The sequence below is a fragment of the Arvicola amphibius genome, chromosome 1, assembly GCF_903992535.2.
Source record: "Arvicola amphibius chromosome 1, mArvAmp1.2, whole genome shotgun sequence".
NCBI classification, from domain to species: domain Eukaryota; kingdom Metazoa; phylum Chordata; class Mammalia; order Rodentia; family Cricetidae; genus Arvicola; species Arvicola amphibius.
The window spans coordinates 85,567,683-85,595,094 of NC_052047.1; the positions used below are offsets into that span (position 1 = coordinate 85,567,683).

General features: G+C 34.7%; 1 protein-coding gene across 1 annotated transcript in view; it reads left to right on the forward strand.

Annotated features, from left to right (window-relative positions):
* Positions 1-27,412, forward strand: part of Usp34 (ubiquitin specific peptidase 34) — a 178,177-nt gene that overhangs the window by 122,357 nt on the left and 28,408 nt on the right. Inside the window, exons 44-66 of the mRNA XM_038324438.2 lie at positions 793-858; positions 1,698-1,844; positions 1,931-1,987; positions 2,085-2,162; positions 2,488-2,582; positions 5,705-5,877; positions 8,949-9,102; positions 10,655-10,733; positions 12,328-12,381; positions 12,483-12,578; positions 15,055-15,119; positions 15,208-15,283; positions 15,375-15,422; positions 15,532-15,597; positions 18,048-18,128; positions 19,757-19,842; positions 20,309-20,477; positions 20,577-20,651; positions 21,844-21,995; positions 25,123-25,171; positions 25,258-25,362; positions 25,440-25,484; positions 26,473-26,577. Coding sequence (XP_038180366.1) covers positions 793-858; positions 1,698-1,844; positions 1,931-1,987; positions 2,085-2,162; positions 2,488-2,582; positions 5,705-5,877; positions 8,949-9,102; positions 10,655-10,733; positions 12,328-12,381; positions 12,483-12,578; positions 15,055-15,119; positions 15,208-15,283; positions 15,375-15,422; positions 15,532-15,597; positions 18,048-18,128; positions 19,757-19,842; positions 20,309-20,477; positions 20,577-20,651; positions 21,844-21,995; positions 25,123-25,171; positions 25,258-25,362; positions 25,440-25,484; positions 26,473-26,577 — 2,121 coding nt within the window. The remainder of the gene's footprint in view (positions 1-792; positions 859-1,697; positions 1,845-1,930; positions 1,988-2,084; positions 2,163-2,487; positions 2,583-5,704; positions 5,878-8,948; positions 9,103-10,654; positions 10,734-12,327; positions 12,382-12,482; positions 12,579-15,054; positions 15,120-15,207; positions 15,284-15,374; positions 15,423-15,531; positions 15,598-18,047; positions 18,129-19,756; positions 19,843-20,308; positions 20,478-20,576; positions 20,652-21,843; positions 21,996-25,122; positions 25,172-25,257; positions 25,363-25,439; positions 25,485-26,472; positions 26,578-27,412) is intronic.

Consider the following 27,412-nt stretch of genomic DNA (forward strand, 5'->3'; position numbering starts at 1 on the left):
GATCTTGGCCATTCTTACAGGTGTAAGATGGAATCTCAGAGATGTTTTGATTTGCATTTCTCTGATGACTATGGATGTTGAACATTTCCTTAAGTGTCTTTCAGCCATTTTAGATTCCTCTGTTGAGAGTTCTCTGTTTAGGTCTGTACTCCATTTTTTTTTTTTTTAAATTAGATTATGTGATATTTTGGTGTCCAATTTCTTGAGTTCTTTGTATATTTTGGAGATCAGCCCTCTGTCTGGTGTGGGATTTGTGAAGATCTTTTCCCATCCTGTAGGCTGTCGTTGTCTTTTTGACCATGTCCTTTGCTTTACAGAAGCTTATGAAAGCAATTTTTAAAAAGATCCCTTTGTCGCTGTCGCTCTTGCTCTCTTGTTCCCTGTCATAATAGCCATCACTGTATTTAGTGTGATGGAAGAATACTCTGATTTTTCCAAGACACAATGATAATGAAAGAGTGAAATGTGAGGTGTTTTCTCACATAGAGCTTAAAGGATAAAAAGCGGGATAAAGAGGGCTGGAGAGATGGCTCAGAGGTTAAGAACACTGGCTGCTCTCTAGAGGTCCTGAGTTCAATTCCCAGCAACCACATGATCGCTAACAGCCACCTATAATGAGATCTGGCATGCAGACATATGTGGAGGGAATGTTGTATACATAATAAAAAAATCTAAAAAAAGCATAATTAATTTAAAAAAAAAAAGAGAGGGATAAAGAGACCATTGTAGGTCTCCTGGGAAATCCAACATGCCACCATTAGTGTTCTGACCAAATTTCTTCTTGACTTTCAGTATTCAGAAGATATGAAGCACAAAACCACTCTTTTGGAGCTTCAGAAAATGTTTACATATTTAATGGTATGTTTGAAAAGTGTGAAGAAAAATTATTTAGATTATCTTTTAGCAAACAATCCCACTAAGATAGTTACTAAAGATTATAGTGTTTTTATTAAGGCTTACTGTTTTCACATTGATTTGTTTTTAGTTATCTCTTCTTTGTTATAAAGACTTTAACAATCACAACTGAGTTATCTATCTTTTTAATTTGTCCTTTATTTCTAGTTGTTTTTCCTGTCATTGGTTGTTACAGGGTTTCTCTTGCTTTGATAAAATGCCAAAAGCAATTTGGGGAGGAAAGGGTTTATTTGGCTTACACTTCTACATTCTAGCCCATCACTGATGGAAGTCAGGACAGGAACTCAGAGCAGGAACCTGGAGGCAGGAGTTGATTCAGAGGCCATGGAGGGTGGTGCTAACTCGTTCAGCATGCTTCCTTATAGAACCCAGGACTACAACCCACCGATGATCCTCCCCCATCAGTAACTGATTTAGAAGATGCCCTACAGGCTTGCCTGCAACCTGATCCTTCTTTTATAAGAGGATCATTAAATTAAAAGTGCACTTCAGCTCAAGTAAAATTGAAGAGAGTATCTGGAGAAGCATCGCTTAGCTGGGTATAGTGGAATACTGCTCCAGTTTTTGTTCTCAACTTTTTGAGCTGGGGTCTCTTGTAAACCCAGGAGTTTATATACAGATTCTGTATAGCCAAGGCCAGCCTTGATTTCCTAATCCTTCTGCCTTTACCTTCCAAGTGCTGGGATCAGTGTTGTATTCCACTCTGTATGACTTTGTTGTTCTTCATTCAAGAATGTATTGGCCATTTCTTATTTGATATTTCTTCCCCTCTTTTCTCTCAGGAGAGTGAGTGCAAAGCATATAACCCTAGACCTTTCTGTAAAACATATACCATGGACAAGCAGCCTCTTAATACTGGGGAGCAGAAAGATATGACAGAGTTCTTTACAGATCTGATTACTAAAGTTGAAGAGATGTCTCCAGAACTGGTTAGTACCAGAATACTGAAAGATTTGTTTAAAGTTTATACAAATTTGAATTTTAACCACTGACTTTGATTTGTTTTATTCTAAAGAAAAATACCGTCAAAAGCCTATTTGGAGGTGTAATTACAAACAATGTTGTGTCCTTGGTAAGTATATCTGCTTTTTTTGTTGTTGTTGTTGTTATTTTATAAGGTTTTTAAAGCTTATAACAAATTGCTAATTTTTGTTTGTTGGTTCATCTAGGATTGTGAACATGTTAGTCAGACTGCTGAAGAGTTTTATACTGTAAGGTGCCAGGTGGCAGATATGAAGAATATTTATGTGAGTGATACCAGACATGACTTGAGATTGTTTTATGATTTATAAATGTATATGTGATAACAAATTCATTGTCTTGAGAAGAAATAGTTATTTTCATGTATTTTCTTTCTTGTTTTGCCATTTAAATAAGTATTAAAGATAGACCACAAAACCAGTAATTTTTCAAAGTGTAAATATATTTTAAAAGATAGAGTTCATAAGAGGAAAAAATTAATTTAATTTGAATTTACTTTTTGTCAAAAAAGAAATTGATCTTTCTTTGTGCATTTTGACCAAATTTCATGCTGTAAATTATGTCTACTTCCCAATGTGGGTTTATACACAGGAATCTCTTGATGAAGTTACTATTAAAGACACTTTAGAAGGGGACAACATGTACACTTGTTCTCATTGTGGAAAGAAAGTCAGAGCTGAAAAAAGGTAATGCTTTTTGAAATGTAATTTTTATCATTTAACTAAACCACCCAGTGTAACTAAAAGACCTTTCATAATTGTGTGTAAATGTGATGTAATTAATGTGAATAAACAATACATTATAGTCACTTAAGTAATATTAGCTGTTTGGAGCTCAGTATTGATTGCTTGTTAACTTTTATTATCCAGTGAACATGAATGTTTAGGGTTGAAAGTAAGAATCTCCAGAAATCTGTGTTTCCTAAGGATAGACATGAAGGACAAGAAGAGTGATCCTCTTGTCAGTCTGCATTGATGCAGATGTCTGGGTTTAGTGACTAGTTCCTAAAGAATAATAGCTAACTTTACAGTATTTTTTATTTGGGAAGTACTTTTCAGAATTTTACATGATTAAATTCATTCACTATGACATCATGTTGTAGTTAAATACAATTACTAATATAAAAATTATTTTCCATTTAACAGTTGATGATATGGAGTAATAGAAAGATCAGAGTGAGTTCCAAATTCTGAAATTCTTCTATCAGACAGTGTATTCAGATGAAGAGATACAGGGGGACAGTGTAGTCCAGGTGGAACTGAATTCTCTCTCCTGAGAATGTGTGTAAGCAGTTGGCTCTTAACTGTATCTTTGAAAGAGATATGAATGGAAGCTGGATTTGGAAGTTAAAATTTCAGTTTAGAAGTACTAATTTTTTTTTGTAGTACTTTCTCTTTTTTTTTTTTGTGGGGATTGGTGTTTTGTTTCTTCGAGACAGGTTTTCTCTGTAGCTTTTGAGCCTGTCCTGGAACTAGCTCTGTAGACCATGCTGGCCTCAAATTCACAGAGATCCGCTTGTCTGTGCCTCCTGAGTGCTGCGGTGCTGGGATTAAAGGCGTGAAACACCACTGAGTACTTTTTTCAAAGTGTTTTTTTTCCTCCTTACATCACATGTATTGTCATTATTTTGGATTGCTCATGTTTTAATGCATTTATCATAAATACTTTTTTACAGTTCTTTATAGAATTTCTTAGAAAATATTAATTGAGGTGCTGAAGGTTAAGAGCGCTGGCTGACCTCCCAAGATCCTGAGTTCAGTTCTCAGCAACCACATATCCGTTGCCCTTTTCTGGTGTGCAGGCATATATTTTGACTGAACATTGTATATATAATAAATAAATAAATCTTAAAAAGTTGAACTGCCCTCAGATTTAAAAGAGGGGAGCACTAAGTGGCACTGGAGAAATGACTTAGTAAAGAGTTTATAATGCTCTTACCAATGATTTTTGTTCACTTCCCATTATCCACATTGAATGGACCACAGCTATGTGTAACTCCAGCTCTAGGTAAGCTGTTGAGGGCACCTACATTTATGAACGTGCACTCCCCCCACACACACAGACATTCAAGCAGTTAAAAATAGCATAGAGAGATGACTCAGTAGATAAGAGCACTTGGTGTTCTAGAGGACCTGAATTCAGTTCCTAGCATCCACATCCTATGGCTTTCAGTTGCCTGTGTGTAAGTCCTGCTTTAGGGGCTGAATACGTACTTCTTTAATCCCAGCTCCTGGGAGGCAGGCAGGTAGATCTCTGAGGAGTTCAAGGCCAGCCTTGTCTACAGAGTGCAGTTCTAGGTTAGTAGGAGGTCTATAGTGAGACCTTGTCTTTAAAAATCCAAAAACATAACTCTAGCTTTAGGTTATTCAGTGCCCGTCTGGCCCCATGGATACCCCCACATTTGGCTTGCATATATACTAACACATATGTATAAATAAAAATGAATCATTAAAAAAATCTTAAAAATCTAAACTACCTTTACCAATTTATGGAAACAATTTTATAGTCTCACTTTTATGCATTTCTATTCTTTCATGATTCACATATCAATTTAGATGTATATGGTTTGTGAGTGTCCATGTGTAGGGATACACATAGACATGTGTACTGTGTATGTGGGAGCCAAAGGTTAATTTTGGATATCTCTCCATCTTTTTTTTTTTTTTTTTTTTTAATGACAAGCTCTCCCATTGAACATGGAGTCTGCTGATTAGGTCCCAAGGATCCTCCTCCTGTCTCTTTCTTTGCAGTGCTGGGAATATAGGCCCATGGCACTGTACCAGGGTTTAATGAATATTGGGGATGTGAACCTGATACAGGTCTTCCTGCTTACAGAGCAGTTGCCTTACCAACTGTGTGATCTTCCTACCCCTTTGTCTTCCCTTTAATATTTAATTCCCTGTAGGGGGCAGTGAACTAGATCAGCAGTTAAAAGCATTTCTAGCATAAGTCTTAAAAAGATCTGGATTCAGCCACTAGAACCCTCATAATGACACTGAATGTAGTGGTGTATACATCTGTCATCTAAGCACTCCTAAAGTAAGATAGGAGGAGATGGAAGAGATCCTGTATCAATAAGGTGGACAAAAATCAGACTCTTGAAATTTGTCTCTGATCTTCACACACACTCATGAATGTATACATTTATACATACGTACATATGTAAATAAATTTTCAAAATCTTTAAAAACTGAGCTAGCAGCCACATGAAAAACCATCATAGGCATGTGCGTTTGCTACCCCAGTGCTGTGAAGCTGAAACAGGAAAATGCCAGTGGCAAAAACAAGGCCTAGGTTCATTGAGAGACCCTTTCTTTAATAAAACAAAGGTGGAGGGCCTTCAAGGTACTCAGTGAGTAAAGGCTTTTTTTTTTTTTCTTGCCAAGACCTACAACCCAAGTTTGATTGTTGGGATATACCTTGGAGAAGTAGAAGACAAGCACCAGCCAGTTGTCCTTTGCTTACCACACCCATGATGTGGCACATTCTCTCCCACACACATAAATAAGAGTGTGCATATATGTACACAAAGTAAAATGTTTTAACTATAAAAGAAATAGAATTGAGAACAATAGATGACACCCAACATCAACCCTTTGCCTTCCACAGGTGCCTGAATAGGTAAGCAACCCCAATTACACACACACACACACACACACACACACACACACACACACAAATTATGTGACTTAGAATATTATTGCTTTAAGTTGAATATTAAAATAAATGTAGCACAAATATAAATAGAGCTAAGATATTTTTGAAATAGTGTATTTAACAAGTTTGTTTCTCACCCCCCACTTCTCAGGGCATGTTTTAAGAAATTACCTCGTATACTGAGTTTCAATACTATGAGATACACATTTAATATGGTCACAATGATGAAAGAGAAAGTGAATACACACTTTTCCTTTCCTTTACGTTTGGATATGACACCCTACACAGAAGATTTTCTAATGGGAAAGAGTGACAGAAAAGATGGTAAGTTCATTTTTCTCAGTTCTCTGTTTATTGTTAAGTCTATCAAAATTAATTATCAAATTAATAAGGGAAATTGTTTGAATGGAGAAAATGTCATTAATGTTAATTGTGTGAATGGGAAACTCTCATCAGTGTTAAAGTCAGTTACCTGATTCTCAACATTTAGGAAATGTGAGAAATTTTTTTTTCTAAGTATATGCTTAGGACTTTTTTTTTTTTCCCCCATTTTTGCTTTTTTAAGACAGGGTTTCTCGATAGCTTTGGAGCCTGTCCTGGAACTCTCTTTGTAGACCAGGGTGGCTTCGAACTCAGAGATCCACTTGCCTCTGCCTCTCAAGTGCAGAGAGTAAATGCATGCACCACCAACACATGGCAGAAAAATTTTTTATTGAAAAGGATTTTTTTATATGGGTGTTCTTTCTGCATGTATATCTGTTTACTATATACATACAGTACCTACAGAGGCCAGAAGAAGGCATCAGATTCCTTGAAACTGGAGTTATGGATGGTTATGGTCCATGCTTTTGGTGTTGGGAATTCAACCAGGTCTTCTGGAAAAGCAGGCTCTCTTTCTATCCCAGGAAGGGAAATTTTGGTAGAGACCATGTAATATATTTACTCTCTTAGCTAAAACATATTAGGACTCTTGATGGACCATTCTAAGCATTTTTTTCCAGTCACTGTTTATGCCCTTGGAAAACTGAGGTCTAGGTGGTAAGTCTTACATTGAACCTGAAATTGTAGTATATTACCATATGCTATCAGTGTGTCAAAGGTCTTGAGGAATTAAGACTTCCATGAGAAAGTAGTATTTACACAGATTCAGAGTTGAGTAAGAGATTGAGAAGAAGGGATAAATTCTTGAATACAAGGGTAGCAGAATGGCCAGTGAGACAGCCTAAAGACAGAATTTTTTGACTTTGGGCAATATTAACAATTTTGTTATTTTCTTATTATTTATTGTATGACCATTAGATTGTTTTTTGTTTTTTAAGACAATTTCCCTGTGTCCTAGAGCTGTTCTGGAACTCTGTAGACCAGGGTGGCCTCAAATTCAGTCTGTAGACCTTGCTGCCCTTGGAGTTCTGTCTTCCAAGTGCTGGGATTAAAGGCATGTGCTGGACATGAGGGTTTTAATCAGAGAAGCTTGGAAAGAGAAAGCTGTTTGGATGAAAGAAGGATGACAAATCTAAGGGGATGCAGTTCATGTAAACTACAGTGCGTTGGGGTCTTAGATGAAAAAGCACCAACAGATAGGTGGAATTTATGAACTTAATTAACTTTTTTTGTGTGTGCAGAGAATTGAACACAGGCCTTTGTAGACGCTAGCATTTAACCAATATAAACCCCAGACTCTAGGGTTTATAATTGGATGAATACATGAATTATTTTATTATCTCTTTGTAGTATAGACTATTCTTAAAGCAGCAGTAATAAGATAATGACAGAACCTGAAATGTTCGCTTCCCCACATATTTTAACTAGAGAGGGGTGAGGAATCATGGAAGACTGGGTTTTAACTTCAACAGTAGTTAAGAGGAATTTGAATTTATATGTCAAAGTCTCTATGAGGAAAAACTCAAAGAAAAAATAGGTCCAAAAATAATTGGTTGAAAACTTTAATTATGTTTATCAGAGTAATTTGTTTTAAATGTTGAAGTAGAAAAGTGAGATTTTAGTGAATTAAGTAGCAGTGTCTTTTTTTTTTCCACAAGTAGAAAACCACCATACTATTTCAATGATAATGTGCCTCAAGAGCCATAGGGCTTTTTGGGTTTTTGTTTTTGTTTTTTGAGACAGTGTCTCACTATGTAGCCCTGGCTCTTTGGGAGATTTCTGTCTAGCTGAAGTTGGTCTCAAACTCACAGAGATCTACCTGCCTCCGTTCTCTTTCAAGTCCTGGGACTAAGGACACCATCCATTCTACCACATAGCTTTTTAGGGTATGTTAGAAGAAGGAAAAAAGCCTCTTAGATATGTGCTACCAAGTTCCTTGTTACATAATAATGGTTAGGGCGATTTTATATTTAAAATTAGATTTAAGAAATCAGTATACCATCCTAACTTTTGGAGAGAAAGTTAGAGACATAACTTTCATTAGGATTTGTATGTTTTATAAGTTCCAGTAAGTGGGTCACATAGTAATACATTTGAAAATGCAAACAAAGTAGTCATTGTTATACACATCCTGCTTTTCATTCCTGCTTTTTTAATCAGACTGTTTTGAAAATCACAGTGAGACTTCATCTCAGCCCTGCTTCTTTATAATTTCATGTGATGTTTTGTTACATGCATGGAGAGATCATGAATTTATAAATGAGGCTTTTAGGACTTGGGTGATGTGTTGTATTTATTGCCAGTCTTAGCATTGCCTACATAAGCATAGTAAGGCCACTGATTTAACACTGTGGCCATTTCCTCTTTACTGCAATTTGCTTTCTGATTTAGACTGTGCACTGAAGCAAATATTCTCTGCTTTGCTCCTATTGTGTGTTGGGGGGAGTGAGGAGGATATAGATCTCTAGACTTCTCAGATCAACTTTAATCTTTTTGCTTAGTATCTTCTGTTACCTTTTGACTTTAAATTTTTTTTTTCCTAGACAGGGTTTCCCTGTAGTTTCTAGAGTCTGTCCTGGAACTTTAAAATTGTTTAGATTAGAGTGATGCCTTTATTTCTGTGGACACCAAGTTCCTAATATGTATCAATATAGTGGCAGGAGACTAAAAGACTGAGCTCTTTTTAGGTCTTGGGATTTTGTTTTGTTTTTTTTTCTCTGTTGGTAAAAATAAATTTTTAAAAAAGCAGGCAATACTATTTTAAAGGGCTAGTTAAGTTAAACACATAGTTTATATATCACATTGGTGTGGGTTAATTTTTTTCAAAAGTTAATTGTATAGTATGTTCCTTGAAGCAATAATAGGCTGTGGCCTTGCAAGTAGTTTTTAATATACCTATTTTATATATAAAGTTTTTATGTTTTTTTCTATACATAAATACCTTGTAAAAAGTAATCTTAAAATGACATTATTACGTGTTTTTAAAATAAGTTCCATTATTTTATGTAAATTAGGTTTTAAAGAAGTCAACGACCATTCCAAAGATACAGAAAGCTATGAGTATGACTTAATTGGAGTGACTGTTCATACAGGAACAGCAGATGGTGGGCATTATTATAGTTTCATCAGAGACATAGTCAATCCACATGCTTACAGAAACAATAAGTGGTAAGTCTTAAATGTTTTTCCTTTAGTTTTAAAAAAAATGTCCCCCTGCTTTAAAGTACATATGTTTATGGTAGTACTTTTTTCTGATGAATTTTTAGTTTTCTGAAAACTTACTTTGAAATTAGGGAAAAAAGAACATTAAGTAATTTTTTTTTTAACATTTTGTCCTTGTATATGTGTCTTGTCTGTTTTGGTAGGCAGATTGATAGGTGGATGCATAGAGGTCCGAGAACAGCTTTTAAAAGTTGGTTCTCTCATTTCCCCATGTTGGTTCCAAGGACCCAATCAGGTTGTCATACGTGGCAGCAAGTACCTGTACCTGTTGAGCCGAGCCATCTTTGTGGCCCAGAAAAAATTTTTTTCATTGTAGGCAAATTTCAAAAAGTATAAATCAGTTCTTAAATTTATGTATGGGCCTTATACTTTGAGAATTTGATAAATGCCTTCCTTTGGAAAATGAGTTGGATAGTAACAGTCTTAGGGCATTAGACAAATTGACAAATTGTACCCAGCAAGTCTGCACTTACCTTTGTTCATTCTTAGAGGCGCTCTTTATTGAATGCCTTCCATTTAGAGATTACCAAGGTTGTTGCACTGCTTTCCATTCTGTTCACCTACCTTGTTCCTTCCACGTGTTTTGTTTTATCAAGTTAGCGTCAGTCACATAGTTACTGCTTTTTAGACTTGAGCTGTCTTTAGGAAGCATCCCATGCATAGGGACTGTATGTGTGCTTAGGCCCTCTTCTAATTCCTTAAAACTGCTTTGAACAGAATGAGTAGCCACTAACATGATCTACAGGCAGTTAGTAGAATAGTTGCATTTAGCTCTTATTTCTGATTCTCTTGAGACATCATGGCCAAAAGTGTCCTTTTTTTTTTTTTTAATATATAAAATAGTATCATTTCCACCCTTTTGTTTTCCTTCCTCCAATCTCTCCCATGTAGTTTTTTGTTCACTTGGTTATTTTTTTCCTTGAGTTTATTGAGTTGTTTTGTTTATATATTTTAAAATGATGTCTGTATTTTAAAATGATATCATATTTCTTAATCTTTCCTATCTAATTGTTTTATGTGTTAAATTCTAAACATACCTTCTTTTTTGTTAATATCCAGTAATTACTGAATTTATCAGATTGTGCTTATGTATGTATGTATGTATGTATGTATGTATGTATGTATATTTAGTTCTTTTTTCCGAGACAAGGTTTCTCTGTAGCTTTGGAGCCTGTCCTGGAACTAGTTCTTGTAGACCAGGCTGGCCTTGAACTCACAGAGATCGGCCTGCCTCTGCCTCCCAAGTACTGGGATTAAAAGCGTGCACCACCACCGCCCGGCCCAGATTATATATTCGAGCAAGTGTATGGTAAGGATGGAACTCAGTGCCTCACATATGTGAGGCAAATCCCAATTTCTAGAATAGAGTAATAAAAATAAGAATTTATTAGAATTTACCTCACCTAATAATATGACTAATACATCTAAATCTTTTTTTTTTTTTAAGTAATAGACACTATGCAGAGATTCTAGTACAGTCATATGTGTTCTGTTGTAGGTATCTTTTTAATGATGCTGAGGTAAAACCTTTTGATTCTGCTCAACTTGCCTCTGAATGCTTTGGTGGTGAGATGACGGTAAGTTTGATTTAGTAATCGTAACTGGTTTATGAATTTGCATTTATCATAAAATGAAGTAGCAGACTCACTTTACATCATTATACCTGCTTTTATTCAATCTAAGATTTATTTGTTATGTGTTTGATGTATATATCAGGTACTAAGAAATATTTAAATTTATTATTTTTGCCTTCAAACATAGTTTTATAAAGACGGTAAGATGATAAGTTTAAATCATAAGACAGAAATTGGATTACAGTGGTAGAATAATTAGATTAAACATACCAGGTATTCAGAAAGTTTGTGGTATTAGAGTGAAAAGAATTTACCCTTCACTGATATAATCTGGAAAATCTTTTGGTTTTTTTGTTTGTTTTTGTTGGCTTTTTGTTTTGTTTTGTTTTTTTAGATTTTTCGAGACAGGGTTTCTTTGTGTAGCTTTGGAGCCTGACCAGGCTGGTCTCGAACTCACAGAGATCCACCGGCCTCTGCCTCTCAAGTGCCAGGACTGCTGGGCAATGAAGAAACAATTCTTTCAAATTATTGGAAATCAACTTCTGTGTGTAAGATTTTCCAGACTACAAACTAGGCGGTGGTGGCGCACGCCTTTAATCCCAGCACTTGAGAGATAAACCAATTATTTCTCTTCTGATATCTTTTTCATGTATATACTGACACTTGTATACTTTATGTATATACTGAATGTCCCTTTTATATTCAGAAAGTTATAGCTTTGAGGCTCAAACTTTTGATTTTCAAAATAAATTGATAAGTATTTTGAAAAAAATTTAAGTTTGAGGGTTATTTTATTTGGTTTTGAGAAATTATATAACATTCAATTCAACCTTGGTATCTGCAAGAAGGAAGGCAGAGATGACAAAGTCATTTTCTGAGCCCTTTTGAATTTGTGTCAGCAGCGGACATCTGCAAACAGCCATGAAAACAGGGAATGGGGAAATGTTCAGAGAAAACAATGTCAGGGCCAGCATTCTTAGCACTTTGACTAATATTAAAAGAAGAGATAAAAAAGGAGAAAAGGTATTTTTTTAATCAAAAATATATTTTGGCTATCATACTCATAATTATATTTGGTACTTATTTCCATTTAACATATTCAGGGAAAATAGGCCCATACTACCTGTCTTCTTGCTATGTTTTCACTTGTTTTGTTTTATTGTTGTTACAACAACATTCTTCATCACAGTTTCATGGTATTCAGCATCTTAAAAGACGTGTACAATCATGTTAGGATATGCCAGCTAAATTTGCGAAGTGCATAGAACTGTTTTTGGATGGCTGCAGTGGATCAAACCATGACTTTGTGTGTGCTAGGCAACTGCTTTAATACTGCGTTGTATCTGTACCTCCAGGTGAATGGTTTTGTTATTGTGTGTGTGTGTGTGTGTGTGTGTGTATGTGTGTTACTGGTTATTATTGTAGATGTTAAACAAGTTCTCTAACACTGAATTACATCCCCATCCCATGTACATAGGGTTTATATGAATTCACTGTTATTTTAAAGTTATTTGCAAGGTTACTTTGAAGTATTACATAGGTGTATACAAAATAATGTATGTATAAATCTTTCTAAGTGATTTTTTTTTTTCCACAGACAAAAACCTATGATTCGGTTACAGATAAATTTATGGATTTCTCCTTTGAGAAGGTGATCTTCTTTTTCATATGGAATAATTTAAAGCTGCATATTATCTAATTTTAAATTATAATTTGTCAAAAATTAAAATGTTTTCCTTTTGCTTCATAAAGACACATAGTGCATATATGCTGTTTTACAAACGCATGGAACCAGAGGAAGAAAATGGCAGAGAATACAAATTTGATGTTTCATCAGAGTTACTAGAGGTAAATATTGATTTGGTTTTTAGCAACAGTTTAAATTGTGTTAGGTGTTTATGCAATAGATATTTTGATATAAAAACAAGCAGTGCACATTAATATCTGCAATCCCAATTAGATCTTATATTTACAAAAACGTCAAGGCAATACTGACTTATGATTGAATGAAAAAGTATATATGAGGTGCTAGAAGAAATGGCTCAGCAGTTAAGAGTGCTTGCTGCTCTTGCCAACGATCCACCATCCTTCACAAGGAGCTCACAGCCAGCAGTGACTGAAACTCCATGGGTTCCAACACCTTCTTCTGGACTCTGAACGTATCTGGACTTGTATGTACACACTGCCTCCAAACGTACATACACACACACTCACACTCATAACACACTCCATCCCCTCAAATTTTCTTAAGCAAAACAGTGTTTATTGGTGTATTTAGTAACTGAAAGAAGACATAGTGCTGTGGTGTTTAGTGAGCTGAGGAAGAAACTTGAACTTGAGATTAAATAATTAGTTTATATCAGGGAAGTTTTGAAAAATTCAGTTTTAATATTTAAGTATACAGTTAAACATGGTTTACTGATAAAGTACAAAAAGGACCATCGAGGAAATAAGGTGACTGATTTATGAAGCAGAAATACAAGCACTGACTATTTTGGATCTAGGAGACATACTAGGCTTATGTCCAGAGCGTAGAATTATGACAAAGAGCCTGGCTCTTTCTAGATAACTAGAAATAAAAATGGATCTAGAAAAAAATTTGAAATGGGACTTTGTTGCTGTTAAGGCTTTTAATAAGACAGATAAATGTTGTCATGATTCCTTAACTTTGTAGACTCCTTAGCATTGTAGGGTCTAAAGACTTTCAAAGCCTATGAAGTACTAGGTATTCACTGAGTAAACCTGAACAAGAGCCCTAAGAAAACAAGCAAGGAAGGCAGTTAGAGATAGCTGAATACTTTTAGTGGAGAATTAATGACAGTCAGTTCAGAATGAGCCTACCCACTAAATACAGTGCTATAAGCCTGTAATACCAACACTAAGGAGGATGTGCAGAGGATTGCTGTGATTTTTAAGGCTGACTACAGTGTCAGATCGTGTCTCAAATATTAAAACCAGAAAAGAAAATGAGCATACCATCTTAAGTTTCAAGATACTTATAGAAGCACATGGCTAAAAACGACAGCTAGTAAGAGCAATATATGAAACAGAAGTTTGTTTTATATAATTTTGTGAGGCTGAGGGCATGAGCTCAGTGGTAGAGCACATGTATAGGATGCACAAGGCTCCTACCACCAAAATATACTGTTACTGTGGAGCTATCTGACAAAGGCTGGAAACTTTCTCAGAGTTTTCTAAGAAATGCAAGGGTATGCAAAAATAGCAGCATTGTTCTACATATCAGAAATAGTTGTTTGTTTTTAATGTCTAAATTTTACCACAGACTTTTTTCCCCTGAGAGAGGGTTTTTCTGCGTAGCTCTGGCTGTCCTAGAACTGGCCTTCAGCTCACAGAAATCTGCCTGCCTTTGCCTCCCGAGTACTGGGATTAAAGACATATGACATCACTACCCTCTTGCTCTTTTTTTGAGACAGGGTTTCTCTGTAGCTTTGGAACATGTCTTTGCCTCCCAAGTGCTGCGATTAAAAGCATGTGCTACCACCGCCTGACCATTGCTTGCTCTGAAAACCTATCTTTGTCAAAATGTTGCATGATGTATATTTTCTTACTTTTTTGTATTTGCTCTTTAGACAAGATTTCAGAGCTCATACTTCTAAGTCTTTATAAATAATGTTAAAAAACCTGTGATCACTGACATGGTCAAACAAATAACAGCTTTTTAAAGGGCAGGTTTGGGGGCTAGAGCAATGGCTTAGTAGTTAAGAACACTTTTTTACTGTGAGTTTAAGGCCAGCCTGGTCTACAAAGTGAGTACCAGGACAACAATGGCAATTACACAGAGAAACCCTGTCTTGAGAAACTAAAAAACAAAACACACTTGTTCTTACAGAGGATCTGGATTTGGCTCTCAACACCCTCTATTGGCATCCATGAGCAAGAAGGACACAAATGGTGTACATACATGCATACGTATACACACAAACAAAATAGGATAAAAAAAATTTTAAAGGGAGTTAGGTTTAGGAACCGCCCTAAGATTTTTAAAAAATTTTTATGTGTGTATTTTGCCTGCATTTATGTATGTACCATGTGTGTACCTGGTGCCTACGGAGGTCAGGAAGCATTGGCTTTACCAGAACTGGATTTATGAATGATTATCATCCACCAGATTCCTCAAAAGAACAACAAATGTTGTTAATGGCTGAGCTACCTCTCAAACCCTAGAAAGTCAACATTAATTTTAAATGCATATTTTTTGTTTGTTATCTTTGTGGGTTTTTGGATTATATTGTTTCTTGTTAAGTTAAAATATTAAAATACACTTAATAAACTGCTTTCTGATAAATGCTAACTTTTTTTCCAGTGGATTTGGCATGATAACATGCAATTTTTACAAGACAAAAACATTTTTGAACACACTTATTTTGGGTAAGTTTCGATAAATTTTGTCTTCTTTTTTTCTATTTCTAAAGAAAGTCGTCTGTAAGAATGTAAGTAACTCATTTTTAAATTACAGGTTCATGTGGCAGCTGTGCAGTTGTATTCCAAGTACATTACCAGACCCTAAAGCTGTGTCCCTAATGACAGCAAAGGTGATGATAAACTTAAGACAACTTTGTTAGATTTATTGCTTTGCAGTAATTGACTCTTTCTTGCTTAATTGAATTTTTTTTTTTTTTACAGTTAAGTACTTCTTTTGTTTTAGAGACATTTATTCATTCAAAAGAGAAGGTATGTATTTTTGTTCTATGGATTTTTATGTCCATTACATTTTAAATTAGGTTTGGTGTTTATTATCATTGGTTAAAATCTTGACTGACTTTTTCTTTTCCCTTTTTAGCCAACAATGCTTCAGTGGATTGAACTACTGACCAAACAGTTTAATAATAGTCAAGCAGCCTGCGAGGTAAGATGACAACAAACATTGCACAGCTTAAAAATCTCTTGATAAGAAAATTTCTTTCTTGTGTTTTAAATCTTAACTGAGATGATGCAGAAAACTTGTTTTTATTTGTTATGAATCTTGAGTGCTCCTTGTAAGTTGTTCCTTATATTTGTCCCTTAGAAAGTTATAGCTTATATTTTAAATCTGTTATAAAGATTATTAATTCATTTTTATAGTCTTTGATTTTCCCTTTAGTGTTGCACAAATATAAAGATAATTTCATTCTGGGCGTGATTGTGCACAACAGTAATCCCAGCACACAACTGGGAAAAAACAGGACAATAATCATGAGTTAAGTCCCGCCTGCACTATAGACTGCCTCCCCTTTTCTGCCTTCGCTGTACTGGGGTTATAGGTACACACCACCATGCCTGGCTGATGATTATGTTTTAAATTCTGAACCTAACATGCTATACAGATGTTCTGAGCTAAACTCTCATTCCCAGATAGTCTTTTTACTCTTTTTGGTCTTAATTCAATTTGTATCCCCTATCTTGGAGGTATAATTGATAAATACAAAGTATACACAAGATGTAAAGTACAATGGTTTATGATACATATGTACACTGTAAAATATTTACCATAATCAAATTAATAAATTGATGAACATGTAGATAATATTTGTGTTATGTATAAATGAAAATACATTAGGTATGCTTTCAGCAAGTTCAAGTAAACAATTCAGTGTTAATAACCTGTTAGCTGTACTCTATGTAGTGCCCCTAGAATTTATTTCTCCTATAGCCAGAACTTTGCTCACTTGAGCCAAAACCTTCCCATTTTTTCCACCCTACACTTAACTTGTTGTTTTGTTTATTTGATTGATTGGTTGATTTTTGTTCTTTCATGTATCTTTTTGCTGGCTTTGAACTAAAGGCAATCATCTTCTCTTCATCTCCTGAATACTGGAATTACAGTTGCTTCCCACCACACTGAACCCTTAACTACTTTGAATTTTAATATAAAATAACATATTTAGGAGCTAGCAAGATGGCTAATGGCACTTGCTGCACAAGCCTTAGGACCTGAATTCAATCCCAAGAAATCACATCAAGATGGAAGGAAAGAACCTTCTCCTGAGCCCATCTGACTCCCACATCTCTGCAAACACACAGCATACACACACATGCAGAATGGTAGTACACACACAAAAACCCCATATGTGTCCTGGTAGATCAATTTATTTCCACTTTTATTTCCTCCCCATTGTAAGAAAACTGTGTTCCTAGAGGTAATTTACTAATAGAACTGAAGTGCCATCTCTTTGGGGCCTGGGAGAGATGGCTCACCAGGTAGAGAGTACCAACTTTTCTTGAGGACCTGGGTTCAAATCCTAGCTCCTAACTGTCTGTAATTACAAGATCTGACACCTTCACACAGACATACATGCTGGCAAAAAAAAATGCTTATAAAATAAAATAAAAATAAGTAATATAATCTTCTGTTAACAACCAAAAAAGTATAAGCTTTCCTAGTAATGCAAGTTTTTGGTTCTTTTTTAGATATGCGAGATAGTGGCATAGTGCATATAAGAAGAAATTAGTTAAAGACTTTTGCTTTCTTATATCCTCCTGTAGTTTTAGCTTTTATTAGTACAAAAGACAACCTGATTATCAAATTTCAAAAAAAAAATTTTAGGTAAAATATGAGGAAAATTCAAAATGAAAGGTTGCTTTGTCTGCTACCCAACTTCCACAAAGAGTAACTTTACATTCCAAAGCTCTTCTCTGATGTCTTCTTTTAGCAGATGTGTTTACACATCAAACTCAGAAATCATATCTTTTGTTTTGTTTTGGTTTTTTTTTTTCTAGACAGGGTTTCTCTGTGTAGTCCTAGCTGCCCTGGAACTAGCTCTGCAGACCAGAGGGACCTCAAACATAGAGATCCACTGTCATCTACCACCTGAGTGCTGGAATTAAAGGCTTCATATCTTTAATAATTAATATTCAGTATATGTGTCTAACAGATGGGAACTTTTAAAAAAACTAATCATAATTCAGTTTCTTTCTTTGATCAGAATTCAGCAGTTTCTTTACTTTCAGCGATACATTTTTCGTGATTAGTTTTCTCTTTTGGCAACAAATTGTTTTCAGTTAGTTTGAATTTATGTTCTGACAAGGTCTACATTTTATTTTTCTCTTAAATCTCTTTTTATCTATCACAGTTACTTTCTCTCCATGCTGCTTTCTATTCCTTTTCTTTAAGTACCTCAGATTACCTTCTTGTACAATAATGAATTGACATATGTTGAGTCCTATAATGAAATGATCCTTAGTATTTTAGATTTAACATTTTGTAATAATTTAATAAGCAGTTAAAATGATGGAATCATCAAGTAAATATCCTTATGTGGGTTTTGCTTCATTTAATAAGTATTGTGTGGATATTAATCATGTTCTGTTGTTTTACAGTGGTTTTTAGACCGCATGGCTGATGATGACTGGTGGCCGATGCAGATACTAATTAAATGTCCTAATCAAATTGTGAGACAGGTAAGGAAAGATATCTTTTTTAAAAAGAAGTGACTTAGTTTATTCAAAACTGGCCTATAAATGGCATTGAAAATAATTTACAAAGCCCTGTCTCCTATCATAGAAGTCATTTGCTTTTGTTTTCATCAGCTCTTTTAACACTAATTGCCACTATGAAGTGAAAGGAACTTTGTCCTTTATGTAAGACCAGCTATTACTGCCAGCTTTTCTCATCCTTACAGAGTCTGCCTAGAATATTGTAGTGACCTACAAAATTACATGAATAGGATAAATTAATTCTTGTGCCAAAAAAATTGCAAAATGGATCAATTTTTTTTTTTTTTGCTTAATTCACAAATATTTAAACATTGTTTTATAGTCATGTTTGGTATATCCAAAGATTAATCTGAACTATGCCACTTGATAATTGTTATTAAGGATAGTTCTTTTGTTACGGGTATTAGCAGTCTTCTGTGTAGCCAGAAAATTTCCTAGTAATGAGCTTTAAAAGTATAGTCTTGACAAGTCTTATTCTGTAAAATTCACTCAGAAACATCCATCACCTTCAAAAGAATCTCTAGTGGTTTCCTCCTATTTTGTCCTCATGGTTTCAACTTATAACTACTGCTCTGCTCTTCATTTCTATGGACTGGCCTGTTTTCAACATTTTCTATAGAGTCATGGTGGTTTTTTTTTTGTGTTACTGGCCGCTTTGACTTAATCTTCTTAGGATCTATCAATGTTAACATATTTGTCTGGGACTGGATATGCTGACTCATGCCTCTAATGGTCACATTAAGGAGGCTTAGTTCAGAGGATTGCCATGAGTTTGAGAGCAACCTGGGCTATAGCGCAACTTCTTAACAAACAGAAAAAAGTACCCATACTTCATCTCTCCCCCCCCACCAGCAAATAGTCCATCAACTACATTAATATATTTTGTTTATCTGTTCATTAGATGAACATTGACTGCATTAACATTGTCTTTATCTATTCATTGGATGCACATTTGAGATTTCTTTCTGTTTTATTGAGCAGTCCGACCTGGAACGCACTAGGTAGATAGAACAGGCAGACCTGAAACTTGCAGCAGTCCTTGTGTTTCTGCCAACAGAGTGCCAGGGTTATAAGGGTGGGGCACCACATACAGCTTTATTGCTATTTTCTGACTATTTTGGATGCAGATGTAGCCATTTGCCTATAAGATTTTGTTTTTATCTGTATTTTAATTTTCTCCATATATTTGAAAATGGGTTGCTAGTAACATTCTTAGATGAACGTGTGTAGTTTTACCGCAGAGGCTGCACCACTGTGTGTCTCTCCACTGTATTCTTCTCCTCATGTGCCCCAGCTGGGAAAGTATTGCTATCTATAGTCCTGAAACCAATAGATTGAATTTTCTCTTACCATAAAGCTGAATTTTTAAAAATAATTTTCTAGTGCTGAGGAATTGTACCCAGTGTATAGTGAGATTCACTTCACCTTTGAGCTATCCCTGCAGTCTCTGTTATTGCTCAAATAAGGTTTTACTACCTAAAGAGCGTTCCTCATGCTTTTGCCTCCTGTATCCTAACATTACAGGTGTGTGCCAACACTAGACGTGCTTCATTTGTAGTGTCTGTTACCTAATGTGAGTTTCTTCTTTAAAGATGTTTCAGCGTTTATGTATCCATGTGATTCAGAGATTGAGACCTGTGCATGCTCATCTCTATCTACAACCAGGAATGGAAGACGGGTAAGAAGTCCTTTTAGAAAAAAGACCTTTAAGTATTTATAAGGTTATATTTGTGTTGTGCTATAAAAAATTTGTCTCCAATAATGCATGTCAAGAAAGGAACACTATTTGTTGAAATTTTAATTAAGTGCCTCTTTAGGATTCTCAACAACTAACTTTTTGTATGGAGTGATTTAGTCTCAGTAGCAGGAACATAACTACTTCCATAATTGAAGTTGGTATTTGTTTCACAAAATTAATGGCTGTAAGTTGGAGTTTAAAAATTGCTCTCCTAGCATGGTGATTAATGTTTTTAATCCCAGCATTAGTCAGAAGCAGGTTAATCTCTATGAGTTCGTGCCAGCCTGATCTATAAAGCCATTTCCAGACCAGCCAGGGCCACACAACCAGACCTTGTCTCAGAAAACAAAAAAGAGTAGTTTTGTCCCAGATAGTATCTGTCTGCAGATTGTCTGTCTGTTTTCAGGTCAGATGACATGGATGCCTCGGTAGAAGATATTGGTGGTCGCTCATGTGTCACTCGTTTTGTTAGAACTCTGCTGTTAATTATGGAACATGGTGTAAAACCTCACAGCAAACATCTTACAGAATATTTTGCTTTCCTTTATGAATTTGCCAAGATGGGTGAAGAAGAGGTAAGGCTAATTCTTATTTGTTTGTTTGTTTTTAATTATATACCCTTTTAGCATTTCCAATTCGTTTTTTATTTAAAAATTTAAATCACTTATTTTTAGAGCCAATTTCTGCTTTCATTGCAAGCCATATCTACAATGGTACATTTCTATATGGGAACCAAAGGACCTGAAAATGTAAGTACAGTTTTATATGTCAGTGCAACAGAGGCCATGCTTCTGGTCGTTCACCTCATGCATAGTCACAGTCTGTCTTTTTGTTTGGTAATGTTAAGGGTTCTAGATTCATTGCTTTTGGTACTATTACTTTAGTGCATATACCAAGTAGGAAAACAAATTTCATTAGTAGGTGTGGAACAAAGTAATAGACTTCATCCTAGTTGCCCCAATTTAACCATGGCATCTGTGAAGCCATGTGTTGTTTGCATTCATGGTTTTGGTGGTTGCTCTTCACTATTTTTTTTTCAGAATTTTTCTGAAAGTTTCATTAGCTGGCCAATTTAATAATATTAAAGTATGGATGGATTTCGTATTGTCAGCTACAGTCTCTTGTGACTGCTACATTAGATTGGATTTTGTGACCTACTTTTAATATGTCATTTAATCCTTCTCATATGCTTAAGAGTATAGTTTGTTTCACCATAATACATAAGAGGCAATTGAAGCTTAGAGAATTTGGCTTGTTTTAGATCACAGTAATTTGGGTTTTGATCTATGGTCAAACTGCTGCTTCTTAAAGTTCATGATTTGGTTTTAATCCATTTCCAGCCTGTATGGCTACCTGTTTTTACTGTTTTTCCTCTTCTTGCTCTCCCTCCTTCCTTCCCTCCCTCCCTTCCTTATTAAGACAGGATCTTGTTATGTATGCTAGACTCACCTCAGATTTATCAGTCTCCTGTCTTAGACAATTGACTACTACCATTCCTGATAGCCTCTTGAGTTTCAGAGCTGGAGTGAATTTCTCTCTGAAATATCTGCTACTTTAAATCATCTAGAAACTACAAATAAAGATCCTTTTGTATGTGTGACTGGCATTTTATTCAGTAGGAAATACTTTATTATATTCATAATTTTTATATTAATTAATCATCCAAAGAGATTGATTGCAATAAAACAAAAGTTATTAAAGGGTTTATCTAGGATGAATAGTTTGAGAACTATTGTTCTTTGTAGTTCCTCCAACCTATCTAAAAGTGTACTGATTGTCACTTAGGCTGTATCATGTTAGGTTTTGACCTTCGAATGATTTTTTTTTTCCCCCTTATGCATGCTTTTGCCATATCTTTCTGGTAGTTATATTAAAATAATTCAACTGTTTTCAATATATTAAGACTAATAGCATATTAAAATTGAATTTTGTTCCAATTAGCCTCAAGTTGAAGTATTGTCAGAGGAAGAAGGGGAAGAAGAGGAAGAAGAAGAAGATATACTGTCTCTGGCAGAGGAAAAGTACAGACCCGCTGCCCTTGAAAAGATGATAGCTTTAGTTGCTCTTTTGGTTGAACAGTCTCGCTCAGAAAGGTGAAATGTTTCAACATTCAAAATGCTTACAGCGTGTTTGGTTTTATTCTTTATACATAATTGTTCTATCACTTCGGTTTTTATTACATAAATCTTTTTAAATAATAATATCACTTCAACTCTTGTGGCTCACGAATTTCAGTCCTTTCTATCTAACTCGTCTGAGTCGTGCTAGAAACAGCTATTGAAGAAATCTGTAGTAAAATACCTGGCAAAATTAAATGGACTTTGATTCTTTTATCCCAGCACCTATACTCGAGGGATCTACCCCCAAACAGAAAGATATATATGGAGAGGTATTTATTAAAATACCATGCCTAGTGTCAAGAAAATTGGAGACAGCTAAATGTTCATCAGAAGGGGACTAGTCATTGAAAAATCAAGAAATCCACTCAAGTCCATTGTAGTTTTGTTTTTGTTTTCTCCTTAATGAAATGTGGAATTCATCTGTGTTACCATGTAGAAATTATTATACACATATACATCCTCCCTTTTCCTCTGCTCCCTTCAAAAGACAAGGCAGGAAGATTGTACATAGTATGCTACTTTTAGGAAAAGGGAGACTAAGAGAGTGAATGCATGTGTTTATAGACAGTCCTCATTCGTGCATTTCCTATTGACAAAGGCAGATACTTGCTAAATTTTTCTATAATGCCAAAAACTCAGTACTGTGAGGAGCTGTCGCAGGTGTCCACCGACACATAGGTATTCAGAATGGTGAAACATTGGAGTTTCCTGGCACATGCTTTCCCAGCTGAGCTCAAACAAGTCAGTGATCTGCTGTCTTGTTTTGATTTTCATGTTGTAAACAAATGTACTTTTCATGATGTATGCCACATTTAAAAAATATTTGTGCTTTTCCTTTGGTTATGTCACTGTTTAAATGGTTCCCAAGAATAGTGCTGAAGTGCTGTTTAGTTTCCTGAGTGTAAGGAAGGCTGTGATGTCCCTCAGTGGAAATGAATATAGTAAAGTTTCATTCAGGCATGAGTCCAGTATTGTTGGTTGTAAGTTTAATGTCGATTAACCAGTCATACATTTTAAATAAGGTGTCATTAAACAAAAACACCTGTAAATCATGGTACTGTATTGCTCAATTGATAACTTTGTGACAACATGTTCACAGGGGCCTAGTTCTTTGTTTTCATTCAATAGCAACGATGATTTGGTTTTTGGTAATTCATTGTTTGTACCATTTCATAGGATGTGATTACTCAAATATCAAGAATTAGCTATAAATCAAATCATCAAGCAATAATATGGTTTTGAGAGAAAACAAGGTGGAGGGGCACAGAAATGGAAGGTTGACAAAACCATACATTTTTGTTTTGTAGCTTTAGTTTTTGAATCCTGTAAATGTTCTGTATAAGTAAGTATATAAGAAGCGGTATTTTAAATCAAAGGTGAAGGTGATATAGCCACTGGAGAGGAATTAAAGAACATGTTAACTGTCAGTTTCTAACAGGATGTACACGAAGGACAAGAAGTAATTGCTAAATTATTTTAAGCTGTCTTAATTATGTTGTTGCTAATATAATTAGAATTATTCTGAAAGTATTTTGTGCTCAGGTTCTGAGCAAGAAATGAGTGAGAATCTTGGAATGTTTTTTTATTTTAAGAAGCACAGAGACTAAATAGACTACTCTGGGGTCATGTTTAAAGAACTCAACAGTGTACTTTAGGAGTTTCTGTTGCTTTTATGTTGGACAAGGTACACATCAAAAGTAAAAATACCTGTGATGGAATGTAAAACACATCAAGATGTTTACATTGATAATCTCAGAATGATACAAGTAAAAGAAAATTTGAAAAACGTGTTGGCAACTTTTGAAATATAATGAGAAATCAAATCTTTACTTTGAAAACTGGAAAGGAAATGGTGTAAAGGATATGCTTCTCTTACCTGCAAGAAATAAAAGTTGATGTCAACTGATGGTGGGTGAGGGCAAGTTCATCAATACAGAGCTGTCGCAACTAATAAATGAGCAAGGGGTGTTGGAGTTAGAGAATCACTCTCTTGTGACCCGAAGTGAAATAATGTTTCCAAGGTCATCACTGGTGGAAAATGTCATAAAGACTAACCCTTCATTATGTGTCTCCCTGAGGAAAAGCCACATCACCATCTACAAAATACCCTTGATCACAAAGTGAAGCCTAGATCTGATCAAGTCTTTAGATCTGCCTACCATTTTACAGGAGGAGAGGAATGTGATAAAACAACACCGTCAGGATACAATTAGCAAAACATAAATATTGGAATCGCTACAGGACAAAGCTGCTTTCTTCAATGGAGAAGTTGCAGTGAAGTGCCAAGGGAAACAAGTAGATTTAAAAATTTAAAGACATTAAAACCAATTGTAACAAAAGACTTTCATTCAGATCCAGATCGAAACAAATTAACTATAAAATACTTTTAGACACCTTAGGAAATTTGTACACTGATATTGTAAGATAGTGAGGATTTGTTGTTTTATTTCAGGCATGAATAATGGTATTATTGGTTATGGGTTTTTTTTTTTTTTTTTTTTTTGGAAATTCACCTGAGATGTATTAAGATTTATGGATTAAATGCTAAAATACCTGGAATTTGCCTCAGAATAATGCATATTAAATGGCTGTTGGTAAAAGTGAAACAGGATTGGCTAAGATTTGGGTAAATTTGAACTTGAGTGATGGGATACTTGGCACTATCCTATTTTTTTAACATCTGAATTTTTGTATAAGTTAAATGTATTAACTTTAAATTACATGGGAAAACAATATTTCATTTTATTTTAAAGACTTTAAATATAAAAGACAATATTTCATTTTATTTTAAAGACTTATATTAGAAAAACAGCTGTAAAAATAAAATTAGACCCATCCTAGCATTTTAATACAGTAATTCTATGGATTTAATGACATGGAAATAAAGTAGTCTTGGTGTTCCATATTCCAATCTTGGAAAATTACCTGAGATGCTTAGCAAGCAAATCTAGCCATCAAACACTTCCCTTCTCCCCAAAATTTATGATGGCGGGTTGATATGGTTATAATAGAATTGACAGGTTTCATGCATGTCATGCTGTTAATAGCTACAAAGTAGTACACATGGAAAAGATTTATTCCCACTAATATTTTCTTTTAGGCATTTGACATTATCTCAGACTGACATGGCCGCACTAACAGGAGGAAAGGTAATGCCTCGACTAATACTAAATAGTTTATCATCGAAAAACAATAATACGACAGTTCTTAAATGAATAATTTTTGCTTTTAACAGGGATTTCCCTTCTTATTTCAACATATTCGTGATGGCATCAATATAAGACAAACTTGTAATCTAATTTTTAGTCTGTGTCGATACAATAATCGACTTGCAGAACATGTAAGTACTAAAAGCAGTCTTCAACTTTATTGATAACTTTTAAAACACTATTCTGAAATCCAGCTTTTTTGTTTCAGATTGTATCTATGCTTTTCACTTCAATAGCAAAGTTGACACCTGAGGTATGTAACAGTTTGCTAATAACCATATAATTTGAACTAACCGTTAATTTTCTTTTTATTGTGAATACAGTTTTCCAACTAAATAAGAATTTATACATGTAAATTTAGTATATGAGTTTTACTTATATTCCAAGCTCAAAGTTGTTTGGCTTAAAGCATATATCATAAAATGTCCAAAATCCTGTATTTATGAGGAATATATAGATAGCAAAGTACAGAATCATGAATATTTTTATTAAACAGAATCATTTAACAATCCCAGCACTCAGGAGGCAGAGGAAGGTGGATCTCTATGACTTTAAGGCCAGTCTACTCTTGGTAGTGATTTCCATGACAGCCAGAGCTACATAGAAAGACCCTATCTCAAATTCTACCTCCCATTACCCGCCAACAGGAACAAGAAAAGGTCGTTTTTCATAAAAATAGAAGTTTTTAGCTACTTTAGTCCATGTTTAAGATCAATATAAGGGCTTTCTTTAGGGATCAGAAATTGCTACAGGTAGAAACATACTTATTTCATTGATAAAAATACATTGAAAATTAGATAGGGGAAGTGAATTCCAGTGATTACTTTTACAACCTTGAACTATAACAAATAACAGACTGTGTACATGAAAAATGCTTTTGAGAATAGATTGGTGTTTTTACTACAAAATAAGATAAATATGTGAGTTAACACATGTATTTAGCCATTATATAGTGTGTGTGTATATGTATGTATGTATTTCAAAATATCACCTATACCATAACTATATAAATGGTTAGTTATAAATTTATAAACAAATTAAAATCTTGAATTACTTTTTTGCTAAGTACATTTGATACCTATTCAATGTTGCCTCTATTTAATTAATTGTATCTTCTGATGGGACATTTTATGGTAGTTTTAAGTTCATATTCAGGAGTGCTGACTAAGCTCTGCCAGCTCAGAAGAGCAGATTTAAATGAGACTAAAAGAATGTGTCTCAAAAAGATATGTTTCTTACAGGCAGCCAATCCTTTCTTTAAATTGTTGACCATGCTAATGGAATTTGCTGGTGGACCTCCAGGAATGCCTCCCTTTGCGTCCTACATTCTGCAGAGGATATGGGAGGTAAGTTTTGAAGTACATGCTTCCAATCTTTTATTTTTCCAGAGATTTTCCTTTTGTTGTTGTTTTGATATTGTTGTTGTTTCTTGTTTAATTTTTTTTCTCTTTTTTGAGTAATTTTCCTTAAAGCAAAACAAAATATAGCAAAATTGAGTGGAAGGTACAGATATTTTCCACCCAGCTTTGCCTTCATGGACTTTGCTTTTTTATACTGTTACCACCATCTTCCATTTCTATTTCTTTTTTTTTTTTTTTTTTTTTTTTTTTTTTTTTTTTTTGGTTTTTCGAGACAGGGTTTCTCTGTGGCTTTGGAGCCTGTCCTGGAACCATTTCTATTTCTAATTATCTGGAACAAATGACTTCACACAGTATGAAGTTGTTATTAAGAATAATCTTCCTCAAGAAAATTCCATAAAGCAGCTAGAAGCCCTCAAAACATAAACCAGATATTTTTAGCAATTGATACAGGCAGAAGAAATATCAAATACTCCTTCTCTTCTTCCAGAGCCATTGCTGTCGGAACAGTGTTCTTGGTGAGGACAGGAAAAGCTTTAGGCCAGTGCTTTTGGTCAAATGTTTAAGCTTTAATAGATTGCACATTTCTGTTAATAGTGTTCAGCTGTGCTGTTGTGACCTAAAGGCCATTCATGAGACAATAAATAGTAAGCTTAGCAATGTTCAAATAAAATAACAAAAAAAAACAGCCATAAAATTTAGCCTATCTTACAGAGATTGCCATCCATTGGTCTAAATGGCTTCATTTCTCATCCCTGTGAAAAGAATCTCCATAGCAATTCAGTGAACTCTTTTGCATTCTCATGTAATATTAATAATTTGG